This window comes from Bufo bufo, chromosome 2, assembly GCF_905171765.1.
Source record: "Bufo bufo chromosome 2, aBufBuf1.1, whole genome shotgun sequence".
Taxonomy (NCBI): domain Eukaryota; kingdom Metazoa; phylum Chordata; class Amphibia; order Anura; family Bufonidae; genus Bufo; species Bufo bufo.
In genome coordinates, this window is record NC_053390.1 from 160,811,343 (window position 1) to 160,829,340 (window position 17,998).

Consider the following 17,998-nt stretch of genomic DNA (forward strand, 5'->3'; position numbering starts at 1 on the left):
AAAGGTTTTGTTGTCCTTACTTTAGGATCAGTTTTGTTTGTGAAGGTTTATATCTTTGTTTTCCCTTTTCAGCCTTATGTGTATGATCCACCAATTGTAAGGGTCACCCGTGGCGATCTCTTCAGTGAAGTTGTTTGTTACTTCAGTCATGTCACACACACGGCTCGGCTGTACAATGTTGAAGGTGAGATTTCGGGACATTGGAGCAGATTTACTAAGACTACCTAAGCTAACAACGTAAACTTAGACAGGGGCAGATATACTAAGACTGCCGTTACAAGCTCCAGTGTATAAAGTCCATTGGTGCAGAGTGCATAGGTCTTTTAATATATTTGGCATATCTTCAGGCAGACCACATGCCAGAAATTCACATCTTCAGCAGCGATGATCTGGTGTAGATTTCAACTATCCTTTACGCCAGTGTCTAGTGTAAATCATAGTAAATCTGTCCGGAGGCCATGCCCTCTCATGCTGACCACTAGCCACTTTTGAAACTTGGAGAGAAAAATGAAGATGCAAATTATGGCGTAAATATGTACGGGCCATAATTTGTGACAATATTTTTAAGCCACAACAGTACTGTAAAACATTTTAAATGGTCCTTAAACTGCGCCAGATTTATCATAAAAGCTGATGGCTGACTGATCACTGTCACACCTTTAGACTTGCTAATATACTGTAAGTTTACTCCACCTGTAAGTTGTCTTAGTTTTACTTAAAAATTGTTCCCCTTTTTTTTTTTTTTCCTTTCCTTATCGCGTGAAGGCACTTTTATCCCTATTCTATGAAGTCACACCCGTTTCTGCTAAGTCATGCCACTTAAAGTGTGTAAAACACTTAATAAATCGGGTGCAAAATGTGTACGCCAAAATATTGGTGCATTTTCAATAGTACATCTGCCCCGTGATTTGATATGGGATTAGTTTACATTTGTTGTCTTCTCGCCTATTCTGTACATTTTAGTTTTTACACTATTTGTAGAAGTTTTTTTTTTTTTTATGTTATACAGGCTCATTGATTGCAAATAACTATGTTTTACTCTAAAAAGCTATGCCATTTCAGGCAAAATGTAGTTTGAAGGAGTTGTCTGGTGAATATAGTCATCTTGGCAGCTCCCTGATGGGTTCCCTTTTTTATTATTATTATTATTATTATTATTAAAGCGCCATTCATTCCATAGCGCTGTACATATGAGAAGAGGTATACATGCATAATACAGACAATTGCACTAATCATAAACAAGACGAGTTACAAACTGGTACAGAAGGAGAGAGGTCCCTGCCCGTGAGGGCTTACAATCTACATGGTATGGGAGACGGACACAGTAGGTGCGGGTGAAGTTGGTCATGGCGGTATAGAGGCAGCAGGGTCACTGGTTGTAGGCTTGTCTGAAGAGGTGGGTTTTCAGGTTTCTTTTGCAGGATTCCACTGTAGGTGAGAGTATGATATGTTGGGGTAGCGAGTTCCAGAGTATGGGGGATGCAAGAGGTGATATGAGGAGAGGAGAGAAGGAGGTCTTGTGAGGATCGGAGAGTGCATGTGGGGATGTATCGGGAAAGTAGCTCAGAGATTTAGGGAGGGGACAGGTTATGGACAGCCTTGTATGTATTTGTTAGTACTTTGAAGTGAATTCGCTGGGCAATGGGGAACCAGTGAAGGGATTGACAGAGGGGAGAGGCAGAGGAGTAATAGGGTGAGAGGTGGATTAGTCGGGCAGCAGAGGTTTTACCTTTAATTACCAATTGTAAGAAGTACATAGAGGTTTTCTTTGTATGTTAAGTAGAATGGAGGAGGTAGAGGAAGCAAGACATGGGCATACACATAGATATCCAGGTACACAGACATAGAGCTTGTGTAAGAAGATTAAAATCCTAGAAAAGGAGTAAAAGGGTCACCTAAATTTTTGACGCAACTGTTTGAGGTTTTGTAAATGGCTCTTTTGTTCACCTGTGTCTTTTTTCATATCTGCTTTATCCGCATAGGCCTTGAAGGGCAGTCTCCAGAATTGACTAATGTTGTGGACATCCGAGGGGAATTCAATCGTGAGTTTGTCATGAGAATATCATCAGATGTCAACAGTCAGAACAAGTTTTATTCTGACCTTAATGGGTTCCAGGTATGAGATCTATACAGCTACAGTAGTGGGTAGATGAGAGCCTGGTTGTGCAGTAAAAAGTGAGGAGCAGCCACAGCAATTGGGGTCTATTCACACATCCGTGTGTGTTTTGCGGATCTGCGGATCCGCAAAACACAGAAACCGGCAATGTGCATTCCGCATTTTGCGGACCGCACAGTGCCGGCACTAATAGAATATGCCTATTCTTGTCCGCAATTGCGGACAAGAATAGGACATGTTAGATTTTTTTCTGGATCAGAATTGCGGACCCGGAAGTGCGGGTCCGCATTTACGGATCCGGGCAGCACATCATGCGGCCCCATAGAAATGAATGGGTCCACAATTCCGTTCTGCAAAATGCGGAACGGAATTGCGGATGTGTGAATGAAGCCTTAGCAGGCAAAATGGCCACTTCCTTCTAAGTATACTAACAATATGCCACCACTAACCATGATGGTAAAATCACAGTTAAAAGGGGTTGTCCGACTGGTTAAAATCTTTTTAAAAAGGTGCTGAATGCTGTAAAATAAGTCCTACTCGTCTTTCTGATTCCGTGCCACTCCCATTCCTACCTTCCTACTTGAATGGGATGAAGCTGTAGTGAATTGTAACACGAGGCATAGCTGATGCTAAAAGTATAGAGCTTTGCCTGGTAAACAAGGGGATGCATCTCTTGTTGGAGTACCATGGCCCCTTCAGACACCTGATCGGGAGGGTGCATGAATCGGACCCAAGGGATTCTTGTTTTAAATGATTGGAAAACACCCTTAACATCTATAAAGCAATCTAGATAGTTATCTAGGTATTATCTATGTATGCTCTGCTATAGGACCCATCTACATGGGCCTAAACGTAGGGCGGTGATTGGAAACAAACTGTTCTTTGCCAATCACTACCTGCTGTGTGTGAGCTGCACTAACATTCAGCACTCGTCCGCTCAGCATGGGGATGAACGATGGCTACTACAATTGTTCATCCCCTATACAGAATCATTGTTTGTCGGCAACACATCCCTGCTTACACAGAGCGATGTGCTGCCGACATACGCCTGTTTTTATGTGTCTCAACAAACAAGTACTTTGCTTGTTTGTTGTGTGACTGGCAGCATATTTACATGGTGCAATTATCTGGAACGTTCATTGCCGGTATTCTAAGACCATGTTATAAGGGTCTTTAGACCGCCTTTTTACATTGCACATTTGTTGTGTTTTCTGTGTGTATTTCTGAGTGTATATTCATTTTTGTAAACCAAAAATCGAGAGAAGATTCTAAAAAGACTAGATTCTTAAAAATGAAAAAAATGCACCCAATGTAGACCCCTTGGAGGATATCCAGTCTTGTGCTTGGGTCCCTTTTTATAGAATTTTTTTTTTAAAATATAGATTGCACAAATGCTCTACTGCAGTAAAAGAAGGTTTCTAATCTATTCTTTGTGGCAAATATTTAACAGATTCAACCCCGTCAAACTTTGAGCAAATTACCTCTCCAAGCTAATGTATATCCAATGTCTACGATGGCTTACATTCAGGAGAACGCCTGCCGGTTAACATTGCACGCTGCGCAGGCGCTGGGCATTGCTAGCCTGAGAAGTGGTGAGTTGATGATGCTCTTCTGCCATGCTTGACTCTTCCTAACCTACCTGACCTTTTTGCTGCTACATTGTTTGCCTTCATGTTGAGTCGTTGGCCAAAGTAATTTCTGATTTAATTAAACGGAGATCCAAATGTGTATTCATTTTAAAATGGATTTAATAAAATTGCTTGGATTAGCAGCAGCAGGTCGGTAAACAAATAAGTTTGTGCAGTTAAATGGCGAAATTCTGTGCCCTCCTATGTTCTCTAACATGTTAACTTCAGAAGAAAATGTAGGAATACGGGGTGTGATCAAAGTGATACATTTGGAGATTAAAGGGGTATTCTGAGATTTTTAAACTGACCTATCCTCAGGATCTGGTGGGGGTCCGACACCTGGGATCCCTGCCAATTAGCTGATTGAGAAGGAACCGGCGCTCTCATCTTTTCCTAGGTTGCGTGACGTCACATTCATGTGTCACGTGGCCTAGGAGCAGTTCAGCCCAATTCAAGTGACTGAGGCTGAGCTGCGATACCAAGCACAGCCACTATACAATGTACGGCGCTGTGCTTGGTGAGCTTCAAGAAGGCAGCGACGCTTATAGGAGCACTGGTGCCTTTTCAAAACAGCTAATCAGCGGGGGTCCCAAGTGTCATACCCACACCAATCAGATATAGGATAGGTCATCAGTATAAAAATTTCAGAAAACCCTTTTCAGTGCAATGACTTTTGCAGGGGGTCCCCCTTCTTCCTCACACACACATGTGTTTGGCGAGCAGCTTTAAAGGGGTATTCCGGTTACATTGAAGGGGTTGTCTCACTTCAGCAAGTGGCATTTATCATGTAGAGAAATTTAATACAAGGCACTTACTAATTTATTGCTATTATCCATTTCACTTCCTTTGCTGGCTAGACTAATTTTTCCATCACATTATACACTTCTTGTTTCCATGGTTACGACCACCCTGCAATCCAGCATCTGTGGCCCTGTTTGCACACTATAGAAAAAAGCACCGGCCTTTCTGGTAGCCGGGACCATAGAAGCGCAAATAGGCCATCGATCCATTAGTGAAGTGCCTTGTATTAACTTTCTCTACATGATAAATGCTATTTGCTGAAGTGAGACCACCACTTTGTTATCCCCTATCTACTCGGCTATCTCTGAAACTGCCATAGAACTGAATGGAGCAGCCACACACATACCCAACTGACCACTCTGTTCATTCCAGGCGGCGCAGGACCTCGTTCTTTTGATCGGTGGGGATCCCCTGTGGATAGGGCATAATTTAATGTAACCCCTTTTATCCCCTAGTTACCCCTTTTACATTTGCCTAAAACCTAGGTTCTAGAGGAGGGAAATAAGAAAAATATTTTTCATCGGACCTCGGATCAGACCCCCAGAGATATAAAAAATAAATAAATAAAAAAAATGCAGTGACTTACCTCCTCTGCTCTGCTCCACTACCCAGGTCCAGTGGTCTCTCCTACATTCACGCTCTCTGGTCTTCTCCAAGCCCACACTGCACTTTTGGGGGGGAAAATGCATCTTATAAAGCAGAAAGTAGTTCCATGGGAGAAACGCTGCAGTGACGAGCTCAGTGCAGTAGACGGAGCTATCTGCTTCCAGCACTGGAGCTATTCCTGAAAAGCTAATCGCCGGGGTGCAGGGAGTTGGTGTCACGGTCCCTCAGGTGACTGATGTCAGGAGATCAGGGAGACTGGCTGAGCGTCGAGGAATCTAACAGCCTCCTTGTTTTCTCTTGATTCAGTAATGAGAGGGTTAATAACCACTTCCCTTTTCTCAGCTGTTGCTCAGTGGTTATCACTTCTACCCTTTATAGTCTGACCCCACCCTTCTGACTATACAGTAGATAGCTTCATTTGGGTTTGGCTGAGCTGGTGTGAGTTAGTCTCTGGTGTTCCTACTTGTCCTTCTCTTCAGAAGTTAAGTGTTGTGTTTGTTATATTCCCTGTTGTTTGTATCTGGGCCTGAGACAGAGACTTCCATTCGTTCATCTGGGAGGAATGGGTTGTCTCTGGTCCTAACCTTATTCCAGGGTATTATAGGGATATAAGGGCCTAGGTATCCTGCATATGAATATTCCTACCTTCAAGGTCTATTCATATTGATTGATAGTTAGGGCACGGATTGGGGTTGTTTAGGAGGTGACCTGTTCCTTCCCTAGTTTCCAGGCCCAATTACTTTTCCCCTTACCTCCTGTGTTCTGTGTGGTGTTTTCCCCCCACACTGATCGTGACAGTTGGTCCCCCGCCATTCAGCTAGTGATGGCTTATCCTGAGGATAGGCCATCACTTAAAAGGTAGACAACCCCTTTAAGTAAAGATGGTATAATCAAAATAGAAAAGGAATTAAGAAATGATATTACAAGAGCTCAATCCCTTATTGACTTTTCAAATCGAGTGTTCTGTATATATAAATTTATTTTATTTATTTTTAAAACGCCAAAACCAAATTGTGATCAGAACATAATAAGGGTGAATTCACATCACTAACGGTAATTGTTGTTGTTCTGCTCCATTACAGGGTTAGGGCAACAAAAATAACAGAAGCCAGATTCATCACAAAACAGAGATGAGTGGAGCTGAACAGACTCCATTGACAACAATGGAGTCCGTTTAGTTTCTGTTCGGACCCCTGTTTTTTTTTTTTTTTTTTGTTTTTTTTTTACTGGACAAAAAAAGTCCTGCATGCAGGAATCTGATGGAGGCCCCGAATAGAGCCTCCAACACACATACGTGATAAAGCCCTAAGAGTAACATACAAATAACTGACTGTAAGGGTCCATTCACATGTCCGCAAAATGGGTCCGCATCCGTTCCGCAATATTGCGGAACAGGTGCCGGCCTATTCATTTTCAATGGGGCCGGAATGTGCTATCCGCATTTGCGGATTTCCGTTCCGCAAAAAAATAGAACCTGTCCTATTCTTGTCTGCAATTGCAAGCAAGAAAAGTCATTTTCTATGAGAGTGCTGGCGATGTGCGGTCCGCAAAATACGGAATGCACATTGCCGGTGTCTGTGTTTTGCGGATTTGCAATTTACAGATCTGCAAAACACATACTGACGTGTGAATGGACCCTTTGTCGTATCTGATGGTCAGTTGACCAGATTAAAGTCTGTCTCACCTGATAGTCTTGACACCTTCCTGCACTGTGCAGCAACGCAAAAGCCATGTGATTTAAAGAAAGTTTTTTATTGTGCAAAATAAGTAAAACAATCAAAAATTTAATACATTTTGGAGCTTTTTCCCCTCAGTCCAGCTCCTTAGGCGCCTTTGCAGCTATAGACTGGGGCATTTATGGGTTTCAATGGTGGAGATCAGAGGTTGGACATTAGTTCAGTTTTTTTTTGTTTGTTTTTTTTATAATGTTTTGGAAGACTATACTATATCGTGAAACAAAAGGGTCAGTGAAAGTCAATTTCCCCCTTCAACTGTTTAATCTAGTAGAATGAGTCATGCCTAAAGAGACAGAATAAATTGCTCTTTTTCTGATCCGCTTGCTTTTTCCCTTCTGTTGTAATTTTTACAAATGGTCCGGTGATTATTAAGCCTGACATCTGTATCGAGGCAGCGCAGTGTTCAGCTGCAGCTTAAATGTAATGTTTCCAGACGTTTGATTGTGTAAACCATTGCCTTATTTTACACCCAAGGTCAGTTAGAAGTTTTCATGGACCGTCGACTGATGCAGGATGATAACCGTGGTCTTGGGCAAGGTCTTCAAGATAACAAGATCACATTTAATTTATTCAGACTTCTTTTAGAGAAAAGGACTGGAGTAGATGAGGTATGTAAAATTCATGGTCAAAATTTCCCTCTTCTCATCAGAATTGCCCTGTGATTGTTGACAGCCGCAAAGTGTGCAACAGTACTGAAGCGTGCCCTTAGCGTCATGTCACTCACCATCTGCTGACCAGCATGTGCCCAGTTTCCTTTAAAGGGGTTGTCCCACGAAAAATATTCTAGTACCTGGATCTGGATTCTTTTGTAATTGCATGTAATACAAAATTTAGCATAGCCACTGAGTTATTCAGTAAAATGTATCTGTATAGCGCCACCTGCAGTTTTTTTTTTTTTTTTTGTCCTGCTCACTGAGATGGTCGCTCATGCTCATCCTAATGAACCAGCCACCGGCATTGATGCCTGTGTGAGCTGTAAGCATGCCAGGAGTGCAGGGGGAAAGCACTTGTACACTATGTAAGCTCACTGACAAGTCCATTATATTTAATAAAATTAATTTTAACACATAAGGCTCCTGTGCCCACCAGCCCGTCTCTCCTCTGCTGATAGACGGATGTTTATTTGAGAGAGCGCTGCTAAGGCTACTTTCACACACTCGTTTGGTGCGGATCTGTCTTGTGTCTGCACAGACGGATTCGCACCGATAATGCAAACGCTTGTATCCGTTCAGAACGGATCCGTTTGCATTATTAATTTTAAAAAAAGTCGAAGTCAAAACATTGAAAGTCAATGGGGGACGGATCCGTTTTCAATTGCACCATATTGTCAGTGAAAAACTGATCCGTCCCCATTGACTTACATTGTAAGTCAGGACGGATCAGTTTGGCTCCGCATCGTCAGGCGGACGCCAAAAACGCTGCAATCTGCGTTTTAGTGACCGTCTAAAAAAACGCAGCGGAGACCAAATGCAGCCAAACTGATGCATTCTGAACGGATCCTTATCCATTCGGAATGCATTGGGGCTGAACTGATCCGTTTTGGGCCGCTAGTGAGAGCCCTGAAACGGATCTCACAAGCGGACCCAGAAACGCCAGTGTGAAAGTAGCCTAAGGGACATTTCAGCCCCAGTTTTCTTCCACAAATAAACGTTTTCCCTAAATAAAGTATATTACAAAAATGTTCCCTGTCACTGTCCCTACACATTAGCAAAAAAAATAATAATGAAACTGCAGTTACTCTTTAAGGGAGAGAGCCGCACGTTTGGATTTCAGGTTACGGGGTGTTCCTTTGAAGCGCTTCACGTAGCGCGAGTTGTAATTACTTTGCCTGGCGGGAATCATCATGTCGGCTGTCTTGCTGTACAGTTTTTGTTAGCTTTCTGCTAGGTGTGGAGCATTTGTTCTACTTGTCTTTTCTATATTTTTCACATTCCGCTTACACAAAATCAAATGTCATTGTGATATGGTTCTAATAACCACAAGTCACCTCAAAATAGAGTATTATGGAAACGTATAAATCTTACCGCAATTATTTCTGGGGTTTTCAACCCGTTCAGTTTTCATTTGGCTGAAGTAAAACCATTTGCTCAGAATATTTTACCTTTATAAATTTTGTGTTAAACAGGTTTTCCACCTTATAGCGAACGTTAAGAAATGTGTGCAATTTATTAATATATCCTTTCTTGAAGTTTTCTCCGGTCTGCCCGCCATTAGTGAGATGGAGGAGAACGTAACTAGGCACGTCATTAATTTCTTTTGCTGGCAATTAGAGGGGCATGGTTTAGTGTAGTTGGGGGCTTGGCCTACCTGAATTGGGCATGGCCCCCAATGTCCAGCTTTTTGGGCTGAAGCAAGTGGCCACCCTATTCAGTCTCCTCTATTGAAGCCTAGTGAATGCACAGGTGCTGAATGTGCTGTATATTGCAATGGAGGTGGCTGAGTAATGTGTCTAGTCCAGGGATCAGCAACCTGCGGCACTCCCAGGTGTTCCGAAACTACAACTCCCAGAATGCTCCGTTCACTTTTATAGGAGTTATCAGAACAGCCTACCATGTTTGCGTGCTGGTAGTTGTAGTTTCACAGCAGCTGGTGTGCCGAAGGTAGTCACGTGCCCCTCTATCTGCAGCCATCTTATGGACTGAAACGCTGTGTGAATGAGGCCAGGCTTACCAAACAATGGGGCATAACTTTACCTTTGAAAAAAGTGCAGAACTTCAAGAAAGGGTATGTTGGTAAGTTGCATTTTACATTAGTGGTTTTCCCATCATTAATGTAAAAATTGAAAATCATACATATTAGTACATGAGAACCTCTTTGTAACAAAGCTAGAACCAGCCCTCTACCTCACACGAATCCTGAGATCTCCCCATTCATTGCTCCAGTTCTGCTACGTATGTCCTTCCCAGGGGTGTGTCCTTTCTGCTGAAGCTGCTGGCAGTGGAAAGAATGTGCTTCAGTCTCCATGAACAGGACTGAGAAATTTGAAAAAGAGCAAACAGCAGGAGGCGCTATACATATCGAATTCATTGAATAACGAAGTAGATATAATACATTTTTAATTACATGCTATTACAAAAAATATTCAGATCCACGTGCTGCTTTGAAAACTGTTGAATATTTTTTGTCAAATACCCCCTTTTAAGTCCTTCACAAAGTTGGTACATTTGTTAATACTTTGTATAACTTATTGTGAGTGACTGCCTACAGTACATTCTAGTTTGGAGCTGCATTCACAATGCTGCTCACTTCAGAGCTGCTATTTCCATCTTTTCTTGCACATTCAATTGGGGAATTTATCTTTGGCAACTTTCACACTTGCGTTCAGAGCGGGTCCGTCTGGTGTCTGCACAGACGGATCCGCTCCTATAATGCAGACGTTTGGATCCGTTCAGAACGGAACCATCTGCATTATAGTTTAGAAAAAATTCTAAGTGTGAAAGTTTTTCAGACGGATCCGTCCAGACTTTACATTGAAAGTCAATGGGGGACAGATCCGTTTGAAGATTGAGCCATATGGTGTCATCTTCAAACGGATCCGCCCCCATTGACTTACATTGTAAGTCTGGACGGATCCGCTCGCCTCCGCACGGCCAGGTGGACACCCGAACGGTGTCCGCCTGCTGAGCGTAGCGGAGGCTGAACGCTGCCAGACTGATGCATTCTGAGCGGATCCACATCCACTCAGAATGCATTGGGGCAGTACGGATGCGTTCGGGGCCGCTTGTGAGACCCTTCAAACGGAGCTCACAAGCGGAGCCCGAACGCTAGTGTGAAAGTAGCCTAAGCCTGTACACCTAGTTTACTACTTTGCAGTTAAAGGGGTTGTTGCTTCAGCAAATGGCGTTTTTTATGTAGAGAAAGTTAATACAAGGCACTTACTGATGTATTGTGATTTGTTCATATTTCATCCTTTGCTGGCTTGATATTTCAATCCCGCGATCCTGCCACCAGGGATACCGGAGCTTCTTCTTAGGCCTCATGCACACGACCATAGTTATGGTCCGCATCCGAGCCGCAGTTTTTGCGGCTCTAGTGCGGACCTATTCACTTCAATGGGGCCGCAAAAAATGCCGATAGCACTCCGTGTGCTGTCCGCATCCGTTGCTCCGTTCCGAGGCGCCGCAAAAAAAAAAATATAGCATGTCCTATTCTTGTCCATTTTGCGGACAAGAATAGGCATGTCTGCGGACCGCAAAAGACGGCACGGTCGTGTGCATGAGGCCTTATAGTTTGAAAGCACGGCCGCCACTACTGGCCATTGCAGGGTGGTCATAAGCCCTGGATACAAGCAGTGTATAATGTGATGGAAAAATCCATCAAGCCAGCAAATGAGGCAATATTGACAATCACAATACATTAGTAAGTGCCTTCTATTAACATATTTGCTAAAATTAAAGCCAGGCACTGGCATAAATTATAGGGCAAATCTACGGCAGCTCACGTTGTCAGTAAGTGCAGCATTTAAAAGCGTAGGTGCCCATAGGCAGAGGGAGGCTTTGAAAAGAAACATGCACTAGAGCAGGGGTGGGCAATTATTTTTTCGATGGGGCCACATGAGAAACTGAAAATATTTTGGAGGGCCGGGCCAAAAGGCTAAACTCAATACTGCATAAAATCACCGCGTCCTGGCACAGGCAGGCGTGATGACATCATCATGCCTGCCTGCGCTGGGATTTCACTACCAAATAGACCTCAGGCCTGTAGCCTATGACAAGTCTTGTCGCCATCTGCAAATTTTAAGGCGCATTGGCGACCATTTTGGTCGCCATCTGGAGCGCTGTATTGCATCAGTGACATGAACACTCTCCACATAGAATGTTATATTACATCAGTGACATCACCGCTCTCCACATATAAGTGATATTTTACATCAGTGACATCACCGCTCTCCACATATAATGTTATATTACATCAGTGACATCACCGCTGTCCACATATAGGCGATATATTACATCAGTGACATCACCGCTCTCCACATATATGTGATGAGCGGTGATGTCACTGATGTAATGTATTACTTACCGGTATATGTGGACAGCAGTGATGTCACTGATGTAATATATTACTTATGTGTGGAGAGTGGTGATGTCACTGATGTAATATATCACTTATAAGTAATATATTACATCTGTGACATCACCGCTCTCCACATATAAGAGGCATATTACATCAGTGACGTCATCCCTTGGCGCTGGGGTGCGCAGCCAGGGCCGGCCTTAGGTGTTCAGGCGCCCTGTGTGAGCTAACCTTGTGGTAGTGTTACCTGCAGTCCTATGTAAAACCACAGATAACACTAGTGCTAAATAATGTAGTAGTGTTACCTGCAGTCCTATGTAAAACCACAGATAACACTAGTGTAGATCATGTGGAAGTGTTACCTTCGTCCTTAGTGTGCCTCCCTGTGTCTATCGCACAGACTCCATGCTGGCGCTGCCTCCTCTTCCATCTTCTTCCCCGCACAGAACGTTCTGAAGCAGCTGCGTCAAGACATAGGAACACTGTGGGCAAGGTGATACACACAGGGAGAGACATACACACAGGGACTGGGACACACACAAAGGGACAGACACACTCACACACACACAAAGGGACAGACACACACGGACGGACACACACAGGGACGGGGACACACACACAAAGGGACAAACACACACACACAGGGATGGACACACACACACACACACAAAGGGACAAACACACACACACAGGGATAGACACACACACACAAAGGGACAGACACACACACACACACACAAAGGGACAGACACACACACACAGGGACGGACACACACACACTGGCACACTCAACATCAGCAGCAAGTCCAACCCTTAATGACCCCCACAATCCCGGGGGGGGGGGGGGGTGATGTAGTAACAGGCAGGAAAGCACACACTGTCCCCCTGTCCTATATGAGCCCCCCCCACCCCCACCAAATACCTGTAAGTTCTGTTAGTTGCTTGGCTTTGGCTGTGGCTGCTGGCTGGGGCTCCGCCTCCTTCCTCTTTCTGCCTGTGCGGCAGCTGCATCACGCTCCAGCAGCCACTGGTCTGCTCTGTTAAAGAGACAGGCAGGCCAGGCAGCAGAGCGGAGCGCAGAGCGGCCGCGGGCCCCGCCCCCTCCTCACTCCGGACAGTGACTCCGTGCTGTTACAGGGCCGGCGGCGGCAACAAAAATGCCGGGGGCCGGATTAAAAGGTCCGCCGGGCCGTATACGGCCCGCGGGCCGTAGTTTGCCCAGGTCTGCACTAGAGCTTAGTGCAGATTTTGAGACCTGAATATCTGCTTTTACCAAATGACTGCAAATCGTATGACCATGTCTAAAGAAAATTGTAGTGGAGGCTGTTTGAAATATACCCTTTATTAAATGTTCTCTGTTTGCTCCAACAGGGTGAAGAAAAGAAGTCTGTCAGTTATCCATCACTGTTAAGCCATGTCACATCCTCTTTCTTAAACCATCCGGTAATCCCTATGGCCGTTCAGGCGGAGATTGGTGCTCCTCCGCTACTAGATGCCTTCTCTCCGCTCCAGTCTTCATTGCCCTGCGATGTGCACTTCGTCAATTTGCGGACAATTCAGGCAAAGGTATGCTTCCTCACCTAAACTGGAGATTCTGCACACAGAAAGTATTGACCGTTAGTAGGAGACTCCTATTCTAGAACTCTTTTCCTAGTTTCTTCGGTAAGGCATAGATTATAACTTTAGCAGCTCTCTATGCATGGGGGTATATGAAGAGAAACAGTTCAATACCGTAGGTGCATACTATTCGCATACCTTTATAGAAACTATTACGTTCCTGGCTTCATGTCGCCTTTTTTCTTTTTTTTTCATGGGTGTCACTTTTTTTTTTTTAACAATATTTTCCTCTAGTGCATTTTGATCATTTGGCTATATAAAAAGAGCACTTGCAAGAATCTGTTATTTATTGTTCACTTTTTGCTTTAAGGTGGGGCCTTCAGAAGAAGCGGCTCTCATTCTTCACAGGAAAGGATTTGACTGCAAGTTTGCAAATAAAGACGTTGGGCTATACTGTTCTACATCTCAGGGAAAGGTACAGTAGTAAAGAAATGACAATGAGTGTTTCACCTTTATGTCAGGCTTATTGCTGGCATGTGTCAGTACTCCAGCTGTTGTGGAAGTTTGATTCACTTTCAGCCACTGCTACGCACAGCATTTGAGTATGGAAAAACCAGATGAACTAGATTAGGGTACTTTCACACTAGAGTTAAAGTTTTCCAGTATTGAGTTCCGTCACAGGGGCTCAATACCGGAAAAAAATACTTCAGTTTAATCCTAATGCATTCTGAATGGAGAGCAATCCACTCAGGATGCATCAGGATGTTTTCAGTTCAGTCCCTCTTACGGTATTTGGCCGGAGAAAATACCGCAGCATGCTATTTTCTCCGGCCAAAATTCCGGAACACTTCCATTAAAAATGTATTAATGCCGGATTCGGTACCAAGTGTTCTGGAAAACCGGATCCGGTTTCCCGGTCTACGCATGCGCAGACCTTTAGAAATGGATCCACTTTTCCGGATGACACCGGAGAGACTGATCCGGTATTTCAATGCATTTGTCAAACGGATCCGGAAGCAAATGCTACCCGTTTGCATACAGATTTCTGGATCCGGCAGGCAGTTCCGGCAACGAAAGTGTGAAAGTACCCTTACCCAAATCCTATGGTTTTACTGGGCTTATGCTTTTAATGTTCTGTCATCTGAGTGGCTTTATATACCTTCCCCCGGGGCACGGCACAGAACATCTTCAGATGTGGTTATGTCTAGGAACATTTTGTTGCAGCCAGGAATAGCGACCATAAATAACTCTGATATAAAGTCGCGAAAGAAAACACCTTAAGAAATTTGTAAGATGCCACACATAACTTAAACTCTGTAGGTGGGAAAACATTTGTAAAACTGATGTCTACAGAATTTATTTCTGCACCGTGCCATCATTTTCTGCTACATGAGTGCAGAGACTTGTATGATTTGTCTGCTCATGGACAGAACCCTTTCAGGTGTTTAAAGAATACCGGTAAGTGATGTCATGGAAGTAGTGCACCATTCATCACTGTGTAATAAATGATACTTAATTTTACTTTTGTCCTAGTGGTAAACTGTTAATAGAATAAAATGTTATCACCTATTCACCGGATAGGTGATTACTGTCCCTTTACCGGGGGTCCAACCTCTGGAATCTCCACCGAGCATGGAAACGGAATGGTCCCTTGTTGTTCATTTGAATAGAGTGGTGGTGGCGCAAAGTCTATGGAAGTGATGGAGATAACTGAGCACCGTACTCTGTCAATCCCAGATACTTTGAAATGGAGAACCCTATTCTTGTGATCAGTGTTGGGGGGGGTTCCGGTGGTGCGACACCAAGAGATCCTGGTAATAAAGCTGCAGTTTAGATCCTGGAACAACGCCTTTAACTATACATTGTGGCATATATTTTTATAAATAGATGTAGTCATCATAAATGGTTAAATATCACATTCAGCTGATTAGTATGGATATAAAGAGATCTCCCTAGGGTGAGCCAATGGTTTGTTTAGAACCAACACAGGTTCTACTATGCAGGGTGGATGTGTAAAAAATGGTCACTTAACCATATTATTAATGCATTCATTTTTAAGGAAAGAGAAAATTTAAGAGTACATCTCTGTTTTGAAGTTTGGGACCAGATGCTTTACAGCAAATGTGAAGCACACTTGAAACATTTTTGGTTTAGGTCTGCAGGTGTCCTTTAAACGCCTCATCCATGAAGGGATCATCCTGTTAGGACAGCCTCTGTCCATTAGCCTTGTTGGTGAATCTAGACATCTTGTGGGTGTCCACTGCTCAGAAACCTGCTCTTTTAGTCAAAGTAGAGTTTATTAGAAGAGTTAGGCCAGGTCTACACGACGACATTTGTCGCGCAACATTTTGTTGCACTAATGTTGCGCGACAATTTTTATAATGGCAGTCTATGGTGTCGCACTGCGACATACTGCGACGCAACAGTCGCCGAAAATCCATTTGAGATGGATTTTTCTGCGACTGTTGCATCGCAGCATGTCGCATGTTGCAGTGCGACACCATAGACTGCCATTATAAAAATTGTCACGCAACATTAGTGCAACAAAATGTTGCGCGACAAATGTCGTCGTGTAGACCTGGCCTTGTGTAGACCTGGAAAATGTTGCTCCCTATCTGTCGTGCGACTTATTGTCGTGCGACTTATTGTCGCGCGACAAATGTCGTCGTGTAGACCTAACCTTAGACCTCAACAGGACTTTGTCAGGCCATATGTTTCCACATGTTTTTGAGATGTGTAGCTATCCACTATTTTCCCCAGATCATGTTGAGAAGTAGGTTCCTCAGTTAAAGGTTCTTGGTCATGGGGAGCAACACTTTACAGAATAGTTGCGTTACCTGTGGGTCTTTGCCATTTGTTAAGATATGTGTATTCACCACAAATGAAACTTCTTTTATAGGACACCCTGGTATTTAATTATTAAAACCAGATGCATCCTTCTTTAAAAAGCTGCTTTTATTCCGTCAGGGGTGTTTGTCTCAGGGCCTGGACATCCCCCTATGGAAATGTCCATTTTTCTTTAACCACTTTTAGTGTTGGTAATGTGCAAAGAAATGGTCAACCTACCAATATGATTAAGGGTAAATTGAAAAGTTTAATCTACATGTGGGCAATTACATGCAAAAGGTAAGCAAATTAACCCTTTCTCAGAAGGAAGAAAACTCAGAGATAGAGGGAGTTTTCTCCCTGCTGGTGGAGAACTCGTTTGTGTATCTTTTCCCAGTGAGCTTTGCCTGTAATACTTGCAACTGCAGGTGGTGTCTCCTCAAGGAGAAACTGTACCCATAAGAGCTATGCAAAATGTCAAATGCCTTTTTTTGTGTTTTATAGATGCAGGTTCATGAACTTTTTGGCGGATTCAAAGTTGAGAGCCTAAAATCATCCACATTATCCTTAATGTACTCCCCTTCAAACGCTCAGAACTTAAGTACAATCAACATGAGCCCCATGGACATTAACACATTCCGAATAAAACTGAGGTGAACGTTGCTCCATGTGACAACCACGTTTCCTGTGTTTCACATGCAATAAAGAAGCACATTGTTACACCAACTTCTGGACACTGTGAGGATATCTTTCAGCCTTCTCTATTGAAAACACCTCCAATGGAAGCCATGCTCCTTCATCTTCCATAGAGTAGAATTTGAGTGAAGCATTATCTCTGTATTCTCAGGTTTAATGGATTAATAATTTGCTTGCTTGTCCAATTTATGAATCCACTAGTGCAACTGAAGGAAAATGCTTTACAAAATGTGTTCCTTATTAAGCACTTGATTTGTAGCTGGTGCCAAATACTGATGACGATTGATGTGTGAAGGGGCTTATTTAGCATGGAACGTGGAAGTGATCTGGAACCTGTAGCAGCCAAGGTAGTCTTTTATTGATTAGTCTGCCTCAATTGGTTGGCAGGACTTACCGCTCATTTCTGCATTTCTTTAGGGTGCCTTCACATGCTTCAGATTTTGTGGCAGAAAATTCTGTGAATGAAAATCTGTTCCATTCACCTTATTGGGGCTTGCAGAAATCCATGTGCTTGCTGCCCTATTCAAATGAACACTGATTTTCAGTCGTGGAATTTTCTGCCACAAAATATGCTGCGGGTGAAGCCACCTTTATGATAACTCCAATTAAGCCTCAAGTGTATGTATGTGTATATATATATATATATATATATATATATACACACACAGATAATAAATAAATATATATATATATAATCTCTCTCTGATTTTTATATATATATATATATATATATATATATATATATATATATATACCAGATTTAAAGGAAGCTGTTCATCAAAGTAATTTAATACTGAAACCTGTATATTCTCTGTTAGAAAGGTAAAAGAAGCTTGGTTTTGTTTTTTATTTCTTTGATTGTTTTCTTTGTAGTCTTTTTTATTTTTATTTTTTTATTTTTTACCTGCATTTGTTATAGCTGCTGCTATGTTGTATATAGACAATTAGTCAGTAACTTCTGCCCTGTCTCCTTAAACCTGTACATGTTTATTGAGTATAAATAATTTTTTGAGTTT

The 17,998-nt window shown here is 42.9% G+C and overlaps 1 protein-coding gene across 1 annotated transcript in view; it reads left to right on the forward strand.

Annotated features, from left to right (window-relative positions):
- MAN2A1 (mannosidase alpha class 2A member 1) overlaps nt 1-17,617 on the forward strand; it is a 192,152-nt gene extending 174,535 nt beyond the window's left edge. The window contains exons 16-22 of the mRNA XM_040421611.1: nt 73-184; nt 1,983-2,116; nt 3,567-3,708; nt 7,362-7,495; nt 13,275-13,469; nt 13,831-13,935; nt 16,791-17,617. Coding sequence (XP_040277545.1) covers nt 73-184; nt 1,983-2,116; nt 3,567-3,708; nt 7,362-7,495; nt 13,275-13,469; nt 13,831-13,935; nt 16,791-16,943 — 975 coding nt within the window. The 3' untranslated portion in view covers nt 16,944-17,617. The remainder of the gene's footprint in view (nt 1-72; nt 185-1,982; nt 2,117-3,566; nt 3,709-7,361; nt 7,496-13,274; nt 13,470-13,830; nt 13,936-16,790) is intronic.
- The last annotated feature ends 381 nt before the right edge of the window (nt 17,618-17,998 follow it).